This window comes from Lynx rufus, unplaced genomic scaffold (genome assembly GCF_022079265.1).
Source record: "Lynx rufus isolate CCGP_SWC_20201006 ecotype Redwood Valley unplaced genomic scaffold, mLynRuf1.p SCAF_11, whole genome shotgun sequence".
In the NCBI taxonomy this organism is placed as follows: domain Eukaryota; kingdom Metazoa; phylum Chordata; class Mammalia; order Carnivora; family Felidae; genus Lynx; species Lynx rufus.
Genome location: NW_025814825.1, coordinates 14,619,185 through 14,639,437, shown reverse-complemented (window position 1 = coordinate 14,639,437; position 20,253 = coordinate 14,619,185). Strand labels below are relative to the sequence as shown.

Below are 20,253 nucleotides of genomic sequence, written 5' to 3'. Positions count from 1 at the left end.
AACCTGATCATGTGATTCACCTAATTGAAATTCTTCAGATGCTCACCTATTGACTAGCAGTATTTTTCCAAACTGTGGCTTAAACTGTAGAATCAATTTAAGTGGGTCCCAACCAGTATTTCTTTAACAAAATAGCATAGGAACTATGTATGCCTCATACATAGTAAAAATATTGTTTCATGAAACTTTTCCTACTTTTATGCACACGTGCACATTCTGGGTCATGATACAAAATGTATTTCTACTGTGGGTTGAGTTTAAAAAAAACCACTGACCTACATAATAAAATCCAATTCCTTCACAAGTCCCTTCACAGTCTGATTCCCTCACCATAGCACAGTAGTTAAGAGACAGGCCCCGGAGCCAGACCACTTGCATTTCCTCGCCAGAAATACCAGTCGCCGCTGCATGATCCTGAGTAAGTCATTTACTAGCTGAGTGTCACTTACCAGCTGTGATCCTGGGCAAATCAACCGAGCTGAGGTAACTCGGCTTCACTATAAAACGAGGGTAGCAACAGCATCTACCCATAGGGTGCCACAAGAATTAAGTGAGATTACCTATGTGACACGTGTGACACGTGGTGCACTTGATAAATGTTAATTATTGGTGGTATCGCTATTACTGCCCAGCCTAATCTCTGGCTGTTCTTGCTCACACTCCAGTTCTTACAAACTACTGGCCGTTTCTCAAATACATCTTCCTTCCTCATACAGTCATGTCAGATGTTGCTGCTGCCTAGACTGGACTATACCCTTCCAGTCCCCCACACATCATATTTCATCCTATTTCAGCTTAAGTGAGGCCTCCCCTGTGAAGCCTTCTCCAGCTAAACGCTCCCACTGAACCTCCGGGCCGGCGGGGAGCATAGCCACTTACAGTCTTGTTTGTCGGCGTCTCCTAGCCAAACTGTGACCTCTCAGGACCACCTCAGAGACATCACTCTTTCCCAGCACAGCATCTTACAGACAGCAGTTCATCAGATATTTTCTGAATGACTCCTGGTTACTTACCCTTACTAGGTCTTCATTTTCTCATCTGTACAATGGGAGTAGTATTTTGCCCAAAGAGTTATAAAAGTGTCTGATATAGAAGCAATGCTCAACAATGGGTGGGACTTTCCAGAATCCTTAGCTAAATTACAAATATCCTAAGGAAGCAATATCTTAGACCCTTATTAGCTAAGACCTGGAGGTGAGGGTAGAGAAAGAGACTTAAATGTTGCCAGAAAGATGGTAAGATCTCTTGGAAGAAAACTGCAGTAGATGCTTGAGAAAGAAACACGGCTGAAGGACAAGATGAAAGGGAAGGGGGCCCTACACAGACACCCAGCCAGACCTAGGCATAAATCCCAGCTCCAAAACATCTGTCTAGTCCATCTTTGCATCCCTAGCATTAAAACAGTTTATGACACTTAGGAAGAAATGAACCTATCTCATCCTCAATTTCTTCATCTATAAACCTGGGATAATCATGCCTCTCACAGGACTATAGTGAGAATTAAATGAGGTAACACAATGCCCTCAGATGCTTTCTTCTCTATCTACCCCTCTACATACAGGTCAGGTAGTTCACATTAACCTACTTCCTCTCCAGTTATTTGACAAATTATCAGTCACGTTAACTTTCTCTAAAGTTTAAAGCAGATATTAATACTCTTAAACATCCTGTAACACCACTTATTATAGGTATTACAAAAAAGGTGAAGGCAAAAAAGAAGTTTAAAGGATCTTGTAATCCATAAGGTAGTAAAGTTCAAGACTATACGTGGGAGACTGTCCCCTGGATGGCCTCATACACATATGGATTCTCAGAAATTCTCTGGTGATTTTTACAAGTGTTCCCCAAACAATAAAATAGACAATAGTAAAGACTGAAAACTTTAGTAACAAAGCATAAAAGGTAAATACCCCCCTTTTGATTAATAAATATTGTCAATGTCCTTAAAGAACCTTTGAAAAGGACCCTTATTTTCAAGAGATGTCAAAATGCAATGTCATATTTCCCATTTTTTCCAGAACTGCATTAGAAAAACTTCAGTTTCAGCATGCTACTAGACCCAGTTGGTGGTGTAATCTACCAAGTTATATTTTGATCAAAATAAAAGATTCAAGCCCATACACAGTTTATGGGTCAATAATTCACTAAACTCATTAAAATTACTTTGCTTGAAGTCAACTTTCATGTTACACAGGCTGGCTCACTGCAAGCATTTAACAAACTGCAGTGAAATAATTAAATGGATTGTTTCTCTTTTTGTGTTCAACCTGCAGAGGACAGGTTTTTTTTTTTTTTTTTTAATTTTTTTTTTTCAACGTTTATTTATTTTTGCGACAGAGAGAGACAGAGCATGAACGGGGGAGGGGCAGAGAGAGAGGGAGACACAGAATCGGAAACAGGCTCCAGGCTCTGAGCCATCAGCCCAGAGCCCGACGCGGGGCTCGAACTCCCGGACCGCGAGATCGTGACCTGGCTGAAGTCGGACGCTTAACCGACTGCGCCACCCAGGAGCCCCGAGGACAGGTTTTTTAACACATATCATCAAGCTTGACCTAAATCAGGAAATAACTATTCAGGACTGGGCTTGAGTTTAAGCACTTACTGAAAGAAAGGGTCTCAATTCACTTTTCATTTTTTGATTTTTTTCTCTCCCCAATTCATTTTTTTTTTTTTTTTTTTTTTTAAGTAGGCTCCACGCCCAATAGGGGGCTTGAACTGGAATCAAGCAAGAGTCAAATGTTCTACCTGGGATCAAGAGTCAGATGCTCTACTGACATAATCAGCCAGGCACCCCTCCTAATTCACTTTTTAAAAGGAACCTCGGCTTAATTGTCTTTTAAATGAAACATACGTTCCTACAATTTCATAGGAAAAGAACTGATTGAGAAAGCCAGCAGATGGGGGAACCATTTTCAGCCCTGTAGTAACTTGCTGGGCTACTAAAGAAAAAACCATTTCACCACTCTTGCATCATTGCCTTAATCTATGGTCTTTTTGAGCTCTGAAGTCTATGATTCTTTTTAGTACATGTCCTCCATGGTAACATCTTAGTTTTCCTAATAACATGTTATTCCAGTAATTCTAAAATATCCATGAGTCATGGTACAGTATTAATTAGTGTAATAAAGAATAGAGGATTCCGTTATGTTGGGTGGCTATCTCAAGATCCTAAAAGGTAGTCTTGTCCTGGGACACCTCGATGGCTCAGTTGGTTGAGTGTCAGACTTTGGCTCAGGTCATGATCTTGCAGTTCATGAATTCGAGCCCCGCATCGGGTTTGCTGCTCTCAGCACAGAACCCGCTTCAGATCTTCTGTTCCTCTCTCCCTCTGTCTCTCCCCCATTTGCATGCATTCTCTCTCTCTCTCTCTTTCTCCCTTAAAAAAAAACAAAAACAAAAACAAAAAAAAACACCCATAGTCTTGTCCTTAAGCACACACATAAACCAGAATTTTTTAAGAAAACCCATAGAGACACAAAGCTAGGATATAAAAAAGAAATGAAAGCAACATCTCTGCAGTTATTCAGATAATGGTATTAATGGGGGTGGGGCACCTGGGTGGCTCAGTCAGTTAAGTCTCTGACTCTTGATATTGGCCCAGGTCAAATGATCTCCCAGTCATGTGACTGAGCTATGTCAGGCTCAGCACTGAGTGTGGAGTCTGCTTGGGATTCTCTCTCTTCCTCTCTCTCTCAAAATAAGTAATAAACATTTAAAAAAAACACAAAAAACCAGACAATGGTATCAATGAGGTGCTATTGCAGAAGACCATAACCACTCTGGATTTCAAACACAAGGCAGCCCCAAAACCAAAAACAATGTACATTCAGTTTGTTGTTCTCTTTGACATACACCATTCCTGATGCTGCATACACCATTCCTGATGTTCCATAAAGCATAATAATCTGGGTATTAATCACACTTTTGCTGGGCTTTGGGCAGAAAGCAAGTATCACTGTAGAACTCATCGAAAGGTACCAACTCTGTGCATCAGTCTACCATAAAGAAGTGTAATATACAATCAAAGACCAGTACTGGCAATACCAAAGTTAAAGCAATTACCCAAATGTGGCTACCTAGGCAACAGGCCATTAGAAAAGTCAAACTGGGGGATGGGGGGCGTGGTAATGAGCACATCTTTTCATTGTACCTGCAAGCAGACAAAAGGGTGCATATTCAATTAATGCTCATCTGAGTGTCACCTATATACCTAGCACTGCGCTGGAGTCTATGAGAGACAAAAAGGCAATACTGCCCACCCACCCCATAAGATAAGGCACCCACAAATGAAATATTTAGGTAACAAGATAAGTCAGTGTCAATCTGTGTCCTGCTAATAATTAAACTAGCTAACAATAAATCCTATCAGAACTTAGACAAGGCAGAAGAGAACAACAGAAAGGGATTAAGAGCCAGGAATCACACAAATTAAGATTCTGACTAGGACTTCTTGAATCCACCTCCATTTAAAGACATCTCAGATGTCATTAACCACAAACATAACCTAATAAGTCACTTCCCTCAGTTCCCATTAGGCGTGTCTCCTCATCTGTAAAGTGAGGAGGTTAGGTTCAAAGAGGAGTCATAGGTCACAGTCTCTAACCTGAAATGGACCTTACAGGTTAGAGAAGTGATTAAGACCGAAATTCAGCTGCAAGAACTGCATAAACATTTAGTATAGATACTCGGAACACTGGCTTAAGCGCAGTGGAATATTTGTGCTGGGATGTCTCTGGGAAATGCAATTAAAGAATTGCAACTTGCTTCTGTGTCTGGTAATATAACCTCTGCTAAAACTATCAGGTTAAACAGAAATGTTGTGACCACTAAAGAACTATAATGTGTAAAAGTGAGAGGGATAGTCACAAACAATAACAGTCCAATGACAGACTTAAGCAAGAGATTTAGTAATTCAGCATAGCCACTGACCACTAGGAAATGTCAACAGTCAGGCTTTCATAATCAGAGGTGAGACCATTTGATTTAGCAAAGGAATTACCCAGCTCACAATGAAAGGCAGTTCCCCCTCAAAGAGCCATCCTTGAAAATAGCAACCACCTTCACTAACCACACAGAAAGGCATGCGACAAACATTTTACATCAGTCTTAAGTTGCAACCACAAGCTGGGAGCAGTAACGGGCTCTTCACATGGAAAATGAAAAACTACACTAGATGGTGCTAAAAATATTGAATAAGCCCCTGCATTCTTATTTCTATTTACTTAGTTGGGTGATCTTTTAATAAAGAAAGTGGGGAGGGGACAAGTTATGTTTCATAACTTCACAACCACATCTGCCAATGAGCTGAACTGTATTGTTTTGGACTCCTCCTGTAAACTTGGAAAAGATTTTGAACACATGCCTCTCAAGCAAAAAAATTAACCAGCATCATAACCGGTTATGTCCCCCTGGCTCTAATTTACTGTACCTACTACAGCAGAACAAAAGTGGCACAAGCTGGGCTTGTGATGTCGTCCAATGCAGAGTGCCATCTGCTGCACATGCACAGGATGTCTCCTAGGCAAGATTCAACCTTAGTGTCTCTCAGGGACCTTTACAAGAGCAAGCTGTTTGCTCCCATATTTGCCTAATACATTTGGCCTCAAACAACATCCACTTACAGGAGCATTCCCATTCATGGGATTTTAAAACACCAATACTTTCCTAACGATAGTCAGTTTTATAAAGGAGGAGAAAGATTATGAAGGAGCAATGGCACCTTATAATGAGAAGAACACAAGAACGGGGTCAGAATATCTGGGGTGGGTCCTGAAACTGTTGCCTGTTAGCTGTGCAATCCTGGCCAAGTTTCTCCCCTTTTCTGGGCCTCAATTTCAGGCATAAAATGTCAAGAGTTAAACAAATCTCCAAGAGATACCTTTCAAAGTGAGTCTTGTGAGAGATCATAGAATAACAGATGGAGACAGCTATATACAGGGTGGCTTCAGAGCAATCGTAGAAAAAGAAAAAATCCTGTTTACATATTTTAAATCATCAGACACAATTTTTTTCAAAAGCATACAATTCTAAGTTCATTTACAAGTCAACATTCCCATGATAACACTTCAGCCCTTCAGAAATAACACTTCACTTTAACTGTGCTTTCAGTTACAAATTCAGCACATCACTTTTACCCACCCCAGAATAGCACAGAAGAACACTTTCATGAAGTACCCACACAAGGAAGGCACTCACAGCCTGACAGATTCGCATAGTGAAAAATATACAAGGCACAAATTTAAAAATGCTAAATGAATACCACACCCAAATAGCCTTAAAAACAAACTGTGCAAAGTCAAAAGACGTATTAGCAAAATACAGGGATAAAGACAACTTGAGAAGTCTTTAAATAGTTTGAGGGAGAGGGGAATGCAATCAGACTTTTGGGTGGCTTCATGTTTTTAGGAAAACAAAACACATAAACGGAGGCTATGAAACATGCAATTCTAAACTGAACTGTGGAAAAGCTCGGCTCTCACCCAAAAGCTTCAGCAAAGCAATATGTCAGCATGCCAAATATGAAGTACAATTTTCTTCACAAGAATGAAGACAGGATCCATACGTATGACTAATAATAACAATATGATCTTGCATTTCCAGAGCATTAGTTCTTTTCATAGCTCTTTCAGACCCTTGATTTTATGTTGTCATCAGTCTTGGGGTATCCTCTCTGAAAACCTCCCATTCAGTTTCCTCTCAAGAGCTATGTGATCACAAGAAGACAGGTGGATGTATTTGTTAACACAGGTGGATGTACGTGCTGAGATCTCAAGGTACTAGTTTCTTCTAGCAGGCTGTCTGCAGTGATTCTCTCATTAGCACACTATACAACTTAGCTCTAGGAAACAAAAGCTACACTTTCTCACTTGGCCAAAGACCAACACAAATGGGTTGGGAAAGTCCAAGCAAAGAGAACCCACTGACTTGTTAGGTCAAGAACTCCACGCCAAGTTGATCTCTTGTAACTGAAAAAAGAAATGACAATCACTCACAAACACACCCCAAGGCTGTTCAGATAGAAACTCTCCTTCGTTGCCAGCCAATGAAATCCAGCAGTAACTGGTTAATTCAACCACCAAATCCCTGCCTCTGTGAACAACTTGCCATACCCACGTCCCCTCCGCCTGCTGCCCATCCTTCCTTCTTCAGGCACGCGTGAGCAAGCTGCTAAACCAGCCCTCCAAAAGGACCACCGAGGACCTTTAAGAATCTCAGGATGGAGCTTGCCTCCTGAAGCAATGCAGCATCCTTCGCGAGGGGGCTGTTTCCCGTGCCCACACATGCAGGAAGTCACAGAGGGGGATAAAGTTTGATTATCCTTTCTTGCCCGTTCCCGAAGGGCCGAGAGAGGACGAGGGAGCGGTCCCGCTGGGGTCCTGGGCTGCTCTCCCGAGACAGTTCCCAGAAGCATGGCTGGCACTGCCACTCTCCTGACACATACACCAGGCAGCCGCGGCAACTCAGGACACCCCGACCCGCCCGGAGGAGGAGGGAAAGGGGACAACTTGCACGGGGCTCAGTTCGCAAGCGGTGGGGCAGAGTTGTTTAAAAAAAAAAAAAAAAAAAGAGGGAGGGACCGAGATCGGGTGCGAGTCAGAGAAGGGTTCAAGTCCCTTCCCCGCCCTGGTGCCCCGGGTCCTGCGGGAACATCCCCGCCATCGCCCCTCCTCCTCCTCCACTCGGCTTCCTCCGCCCTCCCTCCCTTCCTGGTCGCCGCCGCAGGCGCCTGAAGGGCACGGCGGCTCCTCGGTGCCCGGCAAGCTCGGGAGCGGCAGCGAGTTGAGGGAACTCGCCCGCTGCCCCGGCGGCCTGCCCGCCAGCGGCTCCCACACGCCAGCGCCGCCCCGCCCTCCCCGGAGCCTCGGGGCGCGCTCGCTCACCGTCCGGTGGTGCTGCTGCTGCCGGTGGCGGCTGACGCCCAGCCCGGGGAAGCAGCCGGCAGTCAGCGCTCCGCAGCCGCCGACGCCCCCGCCGCCGCCCCGGGAGGAGAGGAGCAGCAGGAGCGATCTACCTGCGGCGGCCGCCATCTCTCAACTGGAAACGGCGCCGACCCAGGCAGCGCAGCGGACGGCCGGGGCGGAGCTAAGGCCCGCCACTCACCCGCACCGGACCAACTACCGCCCTTGGCTGAGTTGATGAGGCGGGGCTTCCTGCAAGGCCCAATCGACAGGCGGGAGAACCACACTTGAGGCTGCCTGTCACTTCCAGAGTTACCTATTGTGGGACCTAGTCAATTACGGGCAAATTCTAAGGAACCGGTAATTGGCATCCGAGCCCCTCAGAATAGCAGCAGTAGAGATGGCATATTCGATTTGGCTAATCTTCACCAAGGATAAAGCTATGATAAAGGTAACTGGGGAAACGGATCTTTGTGCTAAGCTTTGTACTTCGTGAGTGTTCTAAGTTGGCAAAATATGTACCAGATAAATAATCATTAAACTAAGGATGCTGGAACGCTCAATGACACGCCCAGAGTTACCATTCACACTGATGGTATTTGGATAGGCTGGAATTAACCCTACATCATAGGGTGATCTAATGACCGTGGTGTGTGGCATAGTATAGGAGAGGTAGAATGATTAGGATATCAAAGTCCCAGAATGAGTACATGCCATCAGAGTGAATTAACAGATCTATGTATATTTCAAATACTCAATTCATTTTTACAGCATCTTTCAGACTGATACTCTTACACTCTCCAGAAGCAATAGTCTCCATTTTCTTACTATCTTTGACCCTGTGTGCACTTACTAAACTATGAAAACAGAACATGTTGGTAATGTAATAAAAGTCATGTAAAGGTTACTTCAATGAATTTAGCTAAACTAGCCATTAGGATAAACTTTGGAATAATTGTTGATCACTTTCTCTTAAAAAATATTTATTTCCCCAAGAAGCAAGATCATAATGAAAACTCATTAAAGACTGTGAAATAAATATTTCCTTAGAAGATTTCCTTACTATCTGTTGTTATAAGCTGGTTAGTCCTCACATTTTTTTTAAAATCTGAAGCACGAAAGCAGTTTGGTAAGCAGATGAAAAGTATTGCTCTCAATTTTGGGAAACATCTTTATAGTGTAGCCTTAGGTGATCAAGCTGAAACAAACAAACAAAAATACACCATACACAATTTTATTGTATCACTTGTTCTAATAATATTTTTTTTAAGTTTAACTGAAGTAGTACTTGTTTGGCCAAGAATTGCTAAATAATGAAGCGGAGTTTTTGGTCTGCTTAATCCTTCCACCCCACTCTGGAACAGTAAAATGATTGGCTTCTCCAGGTGAGACTATCACACCACTCACCCAAAAGGCATTTATTGCCCAACAATGGAACCTGAGAGCTCGAGAATGAGATTAGCCCCCCATTCAACAGCTGCACACACTAATCCCTCTCGTTGGAAATCTGTGACATTCCTGGAACAACTTCACTCACAGTCATTTTCGGCCCATCTATATTTATCCCATCTGCATATTATGTATTTACCCAGCTGTGCCATTTCCTCCTTCTTACTAGGAAGGAGAACCATGGATTTTAGTTTTGTTTCTATTTTCTGTGACTTTGCCATATCTGGCTACGAATCAGGATTGCCCCTTCATGTCTGTCTTATACTCTGAGAAGTTCTATGGGAATTGTCTTTCTCCTATTTTTCCAAGTATAGAAATTAGATATGCATCCTAGGTAGAATGTTCTGAGACTTAGTCCTGTGCATTTGCAAAAGAACCACAATAAATAGATTATTTAACTGCACAAACCTGAAACTAGAGGGGCTACCAAAAGCTTTCTTCTTATTTACCAAAAGAGGTTATCTTTTATCTACCAAGATGAAACCACTGATGCACCCCCAGTAGGCTGTGTAATTTGCGGATCCACTGACTGAACCGAGTTCTAACAATCCGGAGCTAGAGATGAAACAAACATCAATTACCTCTTCACTATCTCTTCACTCTTCAGCTATCTCTTTTCCATAGCTGCAAAGGATATACCTCACATTAGCTGGTTGGCCAGGCCCCATAACAAGAAAGTGTAGATAGTGCAACAGAAAGCATCCACATACCTAGAAAATAAATAAATAATAAATTATATACGAAGAGAAACGACCTATGACAGGAAACAGTTAATTCATGCAGTACCTGCTATGCTGATCACTTTTATAATACTTTTATAAAAGATGGTAAAGTAGGGGCACCTGGGTGGCTCAGTCGGTTGCGCGTCTGACTTCGACCCAGGTCATGATCTCATGGTTCGTGAGTTTGAGCCCCGCATCAGGCTCTGTGCTGACAGCTCAGGGTCTGGAGCCTGCTTTGGATTCTTTGTCTCCCTCTCTCTCTCTGCTCCTCCCCTGCTTACACTCTGTCTCTCTCTCAAAAATAAATAAAGATTTTAAAAAATTATTTTTAAACATGGGAAAGTAACCACACACGCACACACACACAAAGAAAACTTAAAAACATTGTAACTTTTGAGAATTAAAAAATTTAAGAAAACCTAAATGTTTTCCAATAGGGAATTGGTTAATAAATTAGAGACGAACCCTATAACAGAATATTATGTAGCCATTAACAAAATGAATTGTCCCATCTATAAAGAAGTAATAATGCAGTACAAATGAGCCTTTTAAAAGTTATTATTTTATATAATTCAGTTACATATTGACTTCTAGAAAAATAAATAAGAAACATGTTAACTCTGGGGACTTTTGAGGGGATAGCTACCCTTTCAAATGGTTCAACATTTCCTCATCTGCATGTCATTTTTACCATTATAAAAACATGGTCACTGAAACCTATATGGCTACAGAGTTCTTTTCTGTGCCAGTCCTTAAAACAGGTTGATCTTTTTTTAGCTAAAACTAATCAGAACAGATTTCCTAGAGCATGAAACCCTAACTAGGCTCCCTACAAAACGTACACTGAAGTCAGCTCCCAATTATGACTCAATTCAATGGAGTATTTGCTTAAAAGCATTCCAAAATAGCCAGGATAGGTGATTGCACACAGTTCATTGCATGAGCAAGAAACCATGACAGGGATCTGCTTAGAGGTCTGGGGGCTGTGTTTCATGGTTCACAGATGGTGTGAATTATATATGCAAGTAAGATGAGCAATTCTTAATGGACAGAAAAAAAGTCTGTGAAGAAGGAGAGCAAAGGAAAAGGGTTTTACCTTCAAATATTTATCACAGCCTAGGTCTGTTTTCTGGCTATTTGGGGTTCACTATTTTCCCAGATGTCATTATTCCCGTTTCTCCACACCTACCCATCTGCAGTCATCTCTCCATCATTACCACTCACTTTCCCATGGCTTCTTAGTTTCTGTAAACTTTTGTCTTTTTTAAGCTTTGCTGGTTCAGAAATATTTCTAATGAGCATAGCTGAGAAGGGCTGAACTACTCGTAAACCCCACCACATCTCTTTTCCCGTCTATATCTGCAGCTAGTCTCACTTCGCCAAACTGAACACACATTTTTTTGCTTCCTACTTCTTAATCCCTTTACTTTTCTCCCCCCCCCCAATATTCCCATCCCTCTTACTCTAATATAGACTGCAACCTTACACTGGATTATGAACATATTTTACATACATAATTTACATAGGTATACTTACATATGATCTCTTAAAATTTTTGTGTAGCCAGAGCCTCAGGCCCTGACCTTCAAAGAATGACTGACTCCATATTCATTTTGTAATTCAGTGACCCTATAATCGAATATTCTTTCAGATCAGAAACATCCAATCTACAAGTTTTCTTCTGTCAAGAGCATGGGGCACCTGGATGGCTCAGTGGGTTACGCATCTGACTTCGGCTCAAGTCATGATCTCACGGTTCGTGAGTTGAAGCCCCACGTTGGACTCTGTGCTGACAGCTCAGAGCCTGGAGCCTGCTTCAGATTCTGATTCTCTCTCTTTCTCTCTGCCCTCCCTCACTTGCACTCTGGGTCTCTCTCTCTCTAAAAAATAAACATTAAAAAAATTTCAAACATATTCAGTGCAATACCTATCAAAATAACACCAGCATTCTTCACAGAGCTAGAACAAACCATCCTAAAATTTGTATGGAACCAGAAAAGACCCGGAATAGCCAAAGCAATCTTGAAAAAGAAAACCAAAGCAGGAGGCATCACAATCCCAGACTTCAAGCTGTATTACAAAGCTGTAATCATCAAGACAGTATGGTACTGGCACAAAAACAGGCACTCAGATCAATGGAACAGAATAGAGAATCCAGAAATGGACCCACACATGTATGGCCAACAAATCTTTGACAAAGCAGGAAAGAATATCCAGTGGAATAAAGACAGTCTCTTCAGCAAGTGGTGCTGGGAAAACTGGACAGCGATATGCAGAAGAATGAACCTGGACCACTTTCTTACACCATACACAAAAATAAACTCAGAATGGATGAAAGACCTAAATATAAGACAAGAAGCCATCAAAATTCTCAAGGAGAAAGCAAGCAAAAACCTCTTTGATCTTGGCCATGGCAACTTCTTACTCAACATGTCTCTGGAGGCAAGGGAAACAAAAGCAAAAATGAACTACTGGGACCTCATCAAAATTAAAACTTCTACACAGCAAAAGAAATAATCAGAAAAACTAAAAGGCAACAACAGAATGGGAGAAGATATTTGCAAACGACATATCAGATAAAGGGTTAGTATCTAAAATCTGTAAAGATCTTCTCAAACTCCACACCCAAAAAACAAACAATCCAGTGAAGTAATGGGCAAGAGACATGAATAGACACTTCTCCAAAGAAGACATCCAGATGGCCAACCGACACATGAAAAAATGCTCAACATCACTCATCATCAGGCAAATACAAATCAAAACCACAATGAGATACCACCTCACACCTGTCAGAATGGCTAACATTAACAACTCAGGCAACAACAGATGTTGGCGAGGATGCGGAGGAAGAGGATCTCTTTTGCACTGCTGGTGGGAATACAGACTGGTGCAGCCACTCTGGGAAACAGTATGGAGGTTCCTCAAAAAATTAAATATAGAACTACCCTACGACTCAGCATTCGCACTACTAGGTATTTATCCAAGGGATATAGGTATGCTGTTTTGAAGGGACACGTGCACCCCAATGTTTATAGCAGCACTATTGACAATAACCTAAGTATGGAAAGAGCCCAAATGTCCATTGATGGATGAATGGATAAAGAAGATGTGGTGTGTATATATATATATAATATACATACCACATCTTCATATATATATATATATATATATATATCTACATATATATACACACACACACACAATGGAGTATTACTTGGCAATCAAAAAGATGAAATCTTGCCATTTGCAACTACATGGATAGAACTAAGGGGTATTATGCTAAGCAAAATTAGTGCGAGAAAGACAAACATCATATGACTTCACTGCTATGAGGACTTTAAGATATAAAACAGATGAACATAAGGGAAGGGAAGCAAAAATCATAAAAAATCAATGGGTAAGGGGCATTAAGGAATCTACTCCTGAAATCATTTTTGCACTATATGCTAACTTGGATGTAAATTTAAAAACTAAAATAAAAAATTTTTTTTTCGAGAGCAGAACACCAGGAAAACACCACGTTGAGAAGGGCAGGGTTTGTTCAAATAGGACCGTCTTTGTTCATGTTTCTCAAGATCTGAGAGGTTGGCAGCAAATATTAATGGTGTCCTTTTTGTGTTGTATTGGCTGTGGCTTCCTCCAGCCTTTGCTATTTACTAGACCTTTGAGCCGGGAAGTCTTTTTCCTCTATCTGAAGTGATTCAAAGAGACAGGACACAAACTTTGCACTCAAATAACGCCTCTAGAGGAATTCAGCATAGGAATTTGGCACACATTCTTATGGAGTTGAACACCATTCCAGAATATCTAAAAGTGCCCCCAAAATCACAAGAACATTCTTTGACAAGACCAAATTCTAACAAAATTCCAGATTGGTAAAGTGCTCCCCTCTTTCAGCAATCTCCAGGTATTTACTACCTAAATCCTGAATATGCCCTGACCTTTCAACCTCCAACTCTGCTCCCACTGTCCCTGTAAGCCACCTGTTCTACTCTTTTGAAGGCCAACTTTGCCTCCTCTGAGATTAAATGTCCAAGTAAAATTAAACTCTCATAATTTATTGTTTGACCTTGTATCATGGTACTTTGGTACCTGCTGCAAGCTGATTTGACAGTTGAGGTCTGCCACACCCCCTTGGTTATCAGACCTATTTGATTAGACTCATCTCCTTGGCTGGGCCACAGCTCCTTCTGTCATCTTCTAGGTGTAATTTGTATCAAAGTTATTGTTACTATATTTCTCTTACAGAACTTTTCCAGGTTAGTGTTGCCAATCTGGCAAACTAATTTAAGCTATCTATTTAGATGATAATAAGTACTTTTTGGATTGTCTCTTTTACACAACATTTAAATTTATAGGAGTCTCCCAATGCTGATAGCCAAAATAATTTCACAAAGTATGGCGGGTCTAAATAAGTTATTCTGGGGTGGGGCACCTGGGTGGCTTAGTTTAGTGTCCGACTCTTGATTTCAGCTCGGGTTATGATCCCTGAGTCATGGGATCAGGCCCCACACTGGGCTGCATGTTGGGCTCTACACTGAGCATAGAGCCTGCTTAAGATTCTCTCTCTCCCCCTCCTGTCCCTCTTCCCCATTCTCTCTCTCTCTCTCTCAAATTAAAAATAAAAAATTTATTCTGGGGTGAGACAGTCCATTAAAAGTCTTCAAAAATTCATCAAATACCTAGCATTAGTTTACCTATTTCAAGGTCAGCTTCATCTTTATATTACGCTGAGTGTTGCCCAAATTTCAGCTCCTCTGAAACTAAACAAATTTAGTGTCCAATGGTATATTCATTCTCCACTTTGGTATCATGTATATAATCTTCATCAGTACTTATTTATATGTGAACGCATAAAGACTGGGCTCTGGGTTGCACTTGGTAGGAGGCAGAGGGTGGAGGAAGCTGTGGGCGTGAGACTGGTCATTGCCAGTTAACAACAGGTGCGAATGCTGCTCTTTAAATTTAGCCATTGCACTTGGCATCTCATCTCTCAGCCGTCACGTATGACAACCACTGCTGATTTGGAAAGGATCAAGGAAAGAATGACAGAAAGGGTCACATTTATTAAAAGGCAGAGAGAAAAAGAGCTTTGTTCTCTTTTATTTAATAAAAGCTAGCCTAAGAAATAAAAAACCAGCATGAGACTTGGAAAGTGAAAAAACAACTTAAAAGAGTGAAAAGGGGAAGAAAATTATTCAAAGAGATAATAATTATTAACAAATCATTCTTAATTAGGCACTTTAAAAGCCATTCCAGCTGCCAAAATGTGGGAGCAAAATTATCTAAAATTTGGGTAGAGACTCAGAAAATAATTACTATTAATTGGGAGTTAGGATAAGAGGAGGGGACAAGACCTGAATGAGGATAATCTTTTGTGCATTCATTTGATCAGTCAAGAAAAATATACTGACTGCCTCTTATGTGTCAGACAATATATACTATGAGAAAACTTTCCAAAATTCACATTTTTTTGCATCGTGTATTACTTTTTCTAAAATGCTCACCCTAACCTTGAAATGAAATCAATTCTTCCCATAACTTTGCAGTCCAACATTTATAGAGCATTCAAAAGAATTACTGAAAGATCCTTTGAGTTACCTCGGAGTCTCAATATAACATAACTTTAAAACATACTACCAATGTAATAACTCACCCCACCCAACAAAATTAGCAAGAAGACATATGAAGACATTTTAGTTTTTGCTGTCATTGTACAGTAGGGTACAATTCTATGTAAATAGTTTCTAACTAGTTCATTGCCTAGAGTATAAAGAGAACTTCAATCTCAGAAGTTCTGAGAAGACATTGCATTCCTTCCTTCATGCCTTGCTATTCTAAGACATACCTATTAGATTGAAACGGGGCCCTTTGGCTTTTCCAGCATCAGAATAACTCATTTAATAGACTTGTTAAGGGGCGCCTGGGTGGCTCAGTCGGTTGAGCATCCGGCTTCGGCTCAGGTCATGATCTTGCGGTTTGTGAGTTTGAGCCCTGCGTCAGGCTCTGTGCTGATGGCTCAGAGCCTGGGGCCTGCTTCAGATTTTGTGTCTCCCTCTCTCTCTGTCCCTCCCCTGCTCACGCTCTGTCTCTCTCTGTCTTTCAATAGTAAATAAACGTTAAAAAAAAATTAATAGACTTGTTAAAATTTAAGCAAGATTTATAGCACCTATAGATGCTACTACTTTAAGATCCTGAAGCAATCAGATCTATTAACTATTCAATCAAAACATGATCGTTATTAAGAAGAGGAAAATTTCACATAATACTACTAGATTATAAACCTGGGATAGTGTGTGGAAGGGTCCTGAGTTAATTTGGATTATTCTCAGAATAACTCAGAATCCTGAGTTAATTTGGATTATTTCCCATGGTATTTTATAGTTATTATTACAATTACCATGATACAGAACTCAAGAGGATTTGAAAAAAGATTGTAAAGATTTGATTTTTCTTTTAAAATGGACCTTTGCTGCTTTCTTATCAATTTTATGTTTTGGAAGGTGGAAATATATAAACATAGACAATAATTTCCTGTTTGCAATCATGAATCCTTCTCCCAGAAACAGACCTGGGAAATGAATGAATCTTGTTAAATCAAATTTTACATATAGGTTAATAGTAAGCAGGCCAACTTTGAAAAGTAAAACCCTAGTTTCCAGAATGCATTCTTTTTTTTATGCTTTTTAAATTTATTTACTTATTTTGAGAGAGAGAGAGAGATCACAAGTGGAGTAGGGAGAAAGACAGAAAGAATTCCAAGCAGGCTTTCACACTGTCAGCACAGAGCCCAACTTGGGGCTCAAATTCACAAACTGTGAGAACATGACCTGGGCCAAAATCGAGAGTCAGATGTTTAACCGACTGAGCCATCCAGGCACCCCCGGAATGCATTCTTTAGAATGGTAATTCCCAATTTTTGATCCATCTTGGCAAATAAAACTTTAACACATGGTCATCACAAATAATAGCTCCCTAAAGCGTCTTAATAAATAAGACAGACTTTGGCTTATACAAAATTCCAAGTGTGTTAATTGTAACTACATTGTGTCCAAATATCTCCTTGTATTAAAAAAAATCTGAAGTATTTTTTTAAGTTTATGTATTTATTTGGAGAGAGACAGACACAACGTTGAGTGGGGGAAGGACAGAGAGAGAGAGAGGGAGAGAGAGAATTCCAAGCAGGCTCCAGGCTGCCAGCGCAGAACCCAAGGTGGCGTTCGAACCCACGAGCCCCGAGATTATGACCTGAGCCCAAACTAAGAGGCAGATGCTTAACTGACTGAGCCACCCAGGCACCCCTGAAGTATTTCTTAAATTTAATAAAAGAGTTTATTCTGCAACTGCAGTAATGGCTATCTGTGAGTTCCAAGAAATTCATCCATTATCTCAATAAATAAGGTGATTTGTTGGTTGAGTTACCACAGCTAACAAACAAACAAAAGGATACGGCCCCACCAACTTACCATATAATAAAAGATCAGGGAAACAGGAGAGTATTATAGGAGGGCATTTTACCTAATTTTGAGGATCTGGGTAGGGATCTCAGGAGATCCCTTTGGTGACACCTGACAAGTTAATGGAAGTAAGTGCCGGAGGGAAAGTAGTGAGATATGATACCAGAGAGGCAACAAGAACCCATTACATAGTGTCTTATAAATCATATTAAGGAATTTGGACTTTACACAAAGAACAAAGTTTGTCTTCAAGGGTTTCAGAAATGGGAGAGATGAGAGAATAGATTGGAGACCAGAGAGACTGAAGGAAAACAAATTAGGAAATCTAGGGAAGAAATGCCAGCAATATGATCTATAGTATTGGCCATGGAAAAAAACAGACTAATTTGAAAGAGACTGTATATAAGAAGTTGAATCAAAAGGTACTGGTAATTGATAGGCTATTTGGGGGCAGCAGGGAAAAAAGGAGAGTAAGGTAGCAAGGGAAATTTTTAAGTGTCTCACTTGGGCAACTTGTGTCGATGCTGATGCCAGAGGAAACACAGAAAAGATTTCGTGGGGGATGATGAGTTTAGTTTTGAAAATGTTGTGTGACAGGTGCCTTGAGACATCCAAGCAACAATATTCATCAGACAGCTGGTTATTTGAGCCTAATGAATAGACTGTAGAAATAGATGTGGAGATCATCCGCATATAGATAGTTTGTAAATGAAATCACAGAAGTGGTTGGAACCATCTGGGATGAGATCTAAGAAATTAGTTGAAGATCTAAGAAGATCTAAGAAATTAGATGCCATTTAATGTTCTTCCCTAATACACGCTTAACAAATATTTGATTTAAGTAAATGAATGAATGAATAAAAACATGAGTCTTAATAAGATCTAGAAGGCATTTTTAACATTTGCACAGGACTTTTTCAGTATTTAGTATTGGTATTCCCTTTTTCAGTATTCAGTATTAATATTCACTGACCTCACGTAGTTAGTGGCTATGAATTGTTCAGTTTTCAAAAATGTTCTGGGTCCCTGGAGAACTTTTTTTATTTACTGCAAGATTTTTATTTTATTACAATGACAATATGTGTAAAGCTCCCAAGCTGAGTTTTAATACTTCAGAAAGGAGCAAACTCACATACTTGGCATAGTTTCTTATACATAATTAATGCTCTAAAATCATATGTTCAGGGGCACCTGGGTGGCTCAGTCGGATGAGCGTCCAACTCTTGATTTTAGCTCAGGTCATGATCCCGAGGTCATGGAATTGAGCCCTGTTTTGGCTCCACACTGGGCGTGGAGCCTGCTTGGGGTCTCCCTCTCTCTCCCTCTGACCCTCTCCCCTGCTCACACTCTGTCTCTCCAAAATAATAATAATAATAATAATAAATTAAAAATAAACTCATAAGTTCAAAGACATTTGTGGAATGAATGAATAAATACATATGTGAAATACATATACTTATCTTCTCACAATAAAGCTATAGTATCTCCATTCCACTGTTCTTGATGTCTGCTGAGGTGGTACAATAAGAACAACATAAGCAATTCAGTCCTAAGGGCCATTTACTCAAAGGAAGAACATCTACACGAACAATCCTATCCAGGCTGCACTCCAGAGAGCTGGGGTGATATTAACAAAGAACTCATGTCCAAAATATACAAAGAGCTCTCGCAAATCAATAAGAAAAAGGCAGCAACCCAATACAAAAAAATGGGCAAAAGACTTGAACACATAATTCACAAAAAGAGATCAAAATAACCCATAAACAAATGGAAGGGTTCTTCACTTCATTCCCCATAAAGGAAATGCAAATTAAAAACCACAATGCAGAGCGCCTGGGTGGCTCAGTTAAGCGTCTGACTTCAGCTCAGGTCATGATCTCGCGGTCTGTGAGTTCGAGCCCCGTGTTGGGCTCTGTGCTGACAGCTCAGAGCCTGGAGCCTGTTTCAGATTCTGTGTCTCCCTCTCTGACCCTCCCCCATTCATGCTCTGTCTCTCTCTGTCTCAAAAATAAATAAACGTTAAAAAAAATTTTTTTTTAAACCCACAATGAAATAGCACTTCAAGCCCAGTAGAAGAGTCAAAATGAAAAAGATGAAAAATACCAAGTTTTGGCAAGGATATGTAGCAATCTTGACACTCTATGTTGCTGGTGGGAGTATAAATTGACCCAAACACTCTATCAGTCATAGTGCAGTCAGGAAACACAACCACACCAATTACTTAAAGAGACAATTTAATATAAAGAATTGTTAATAATAAAGGATGTGTCTCTAGTTTTAATAATTCTAATCATTTTCTTTTGTCCTCTTAGCTGAAGGGATTGTAGCTGCTTTCTGCAGTTGCTACCCCATGATTCTTTCAAGTTTTCTTTTTACCCTTGCAGTTACTTAGTTAACATCTTTACACCTAGTTAACATTTACATTAAATTACCTCTTCTCAAGTTACTGGTATGGTTTTTATCTGCTAACTCATATAGAATTGATAGCAGGAGTGATCCAGGAAACAGACCCTCAAATATAGGATGTCTTGGGGCTCAAGTGGCTGTTATACTTTGCCAATATGGTGATAATCATGATTTCTAGGGCTGTCATGTGGCCTGGGACTCAGACATCTACAGATGTAGGTTCTCATGTTGTTGGGAGTGGAGGTACAGAAGCAAGGGTTTTCATAATTGAGATTGTACAACTCTTATATCCTAGTCACCAGCAATGACCCTCCTATATAC

At 40.6% G+C, this 20,253-nt stretch overlaps 1 protein-coding gene across 3 annotated transcripts in view; it reads right to left on the bottom strand.

Moving 5' to 3' along the window:
• MCU (mitochondrial calcium uniporter) overlaps positions 1-8,042 on the bottom strand; it is a 194,398-nt gene extending 186,356 nt beyond the window's left edge. For 2 of the 3 annotated variants that reach the window (XM_047072931.1, XM_047072935.1), the window contains exon 1: positions 7,881-7,966. Coding sequence is in view for 1 of the 3 variants with exons in the window: in XM_047072934.1 (XP_046928890.1) it covers positions 7,881-8,027 (147 nt within the window). In the remaining 2 variants the exon portion in view is untranslated. Of the gene's footprint in view, positions 1-7,880 lie in introns of all 3 variants that reach the window. The other variant, XM_047072934.1, reaches the window with a different exon arrangement.
• Positions 8,043-20,253: the final 12,211 nt, after the last annotated feature.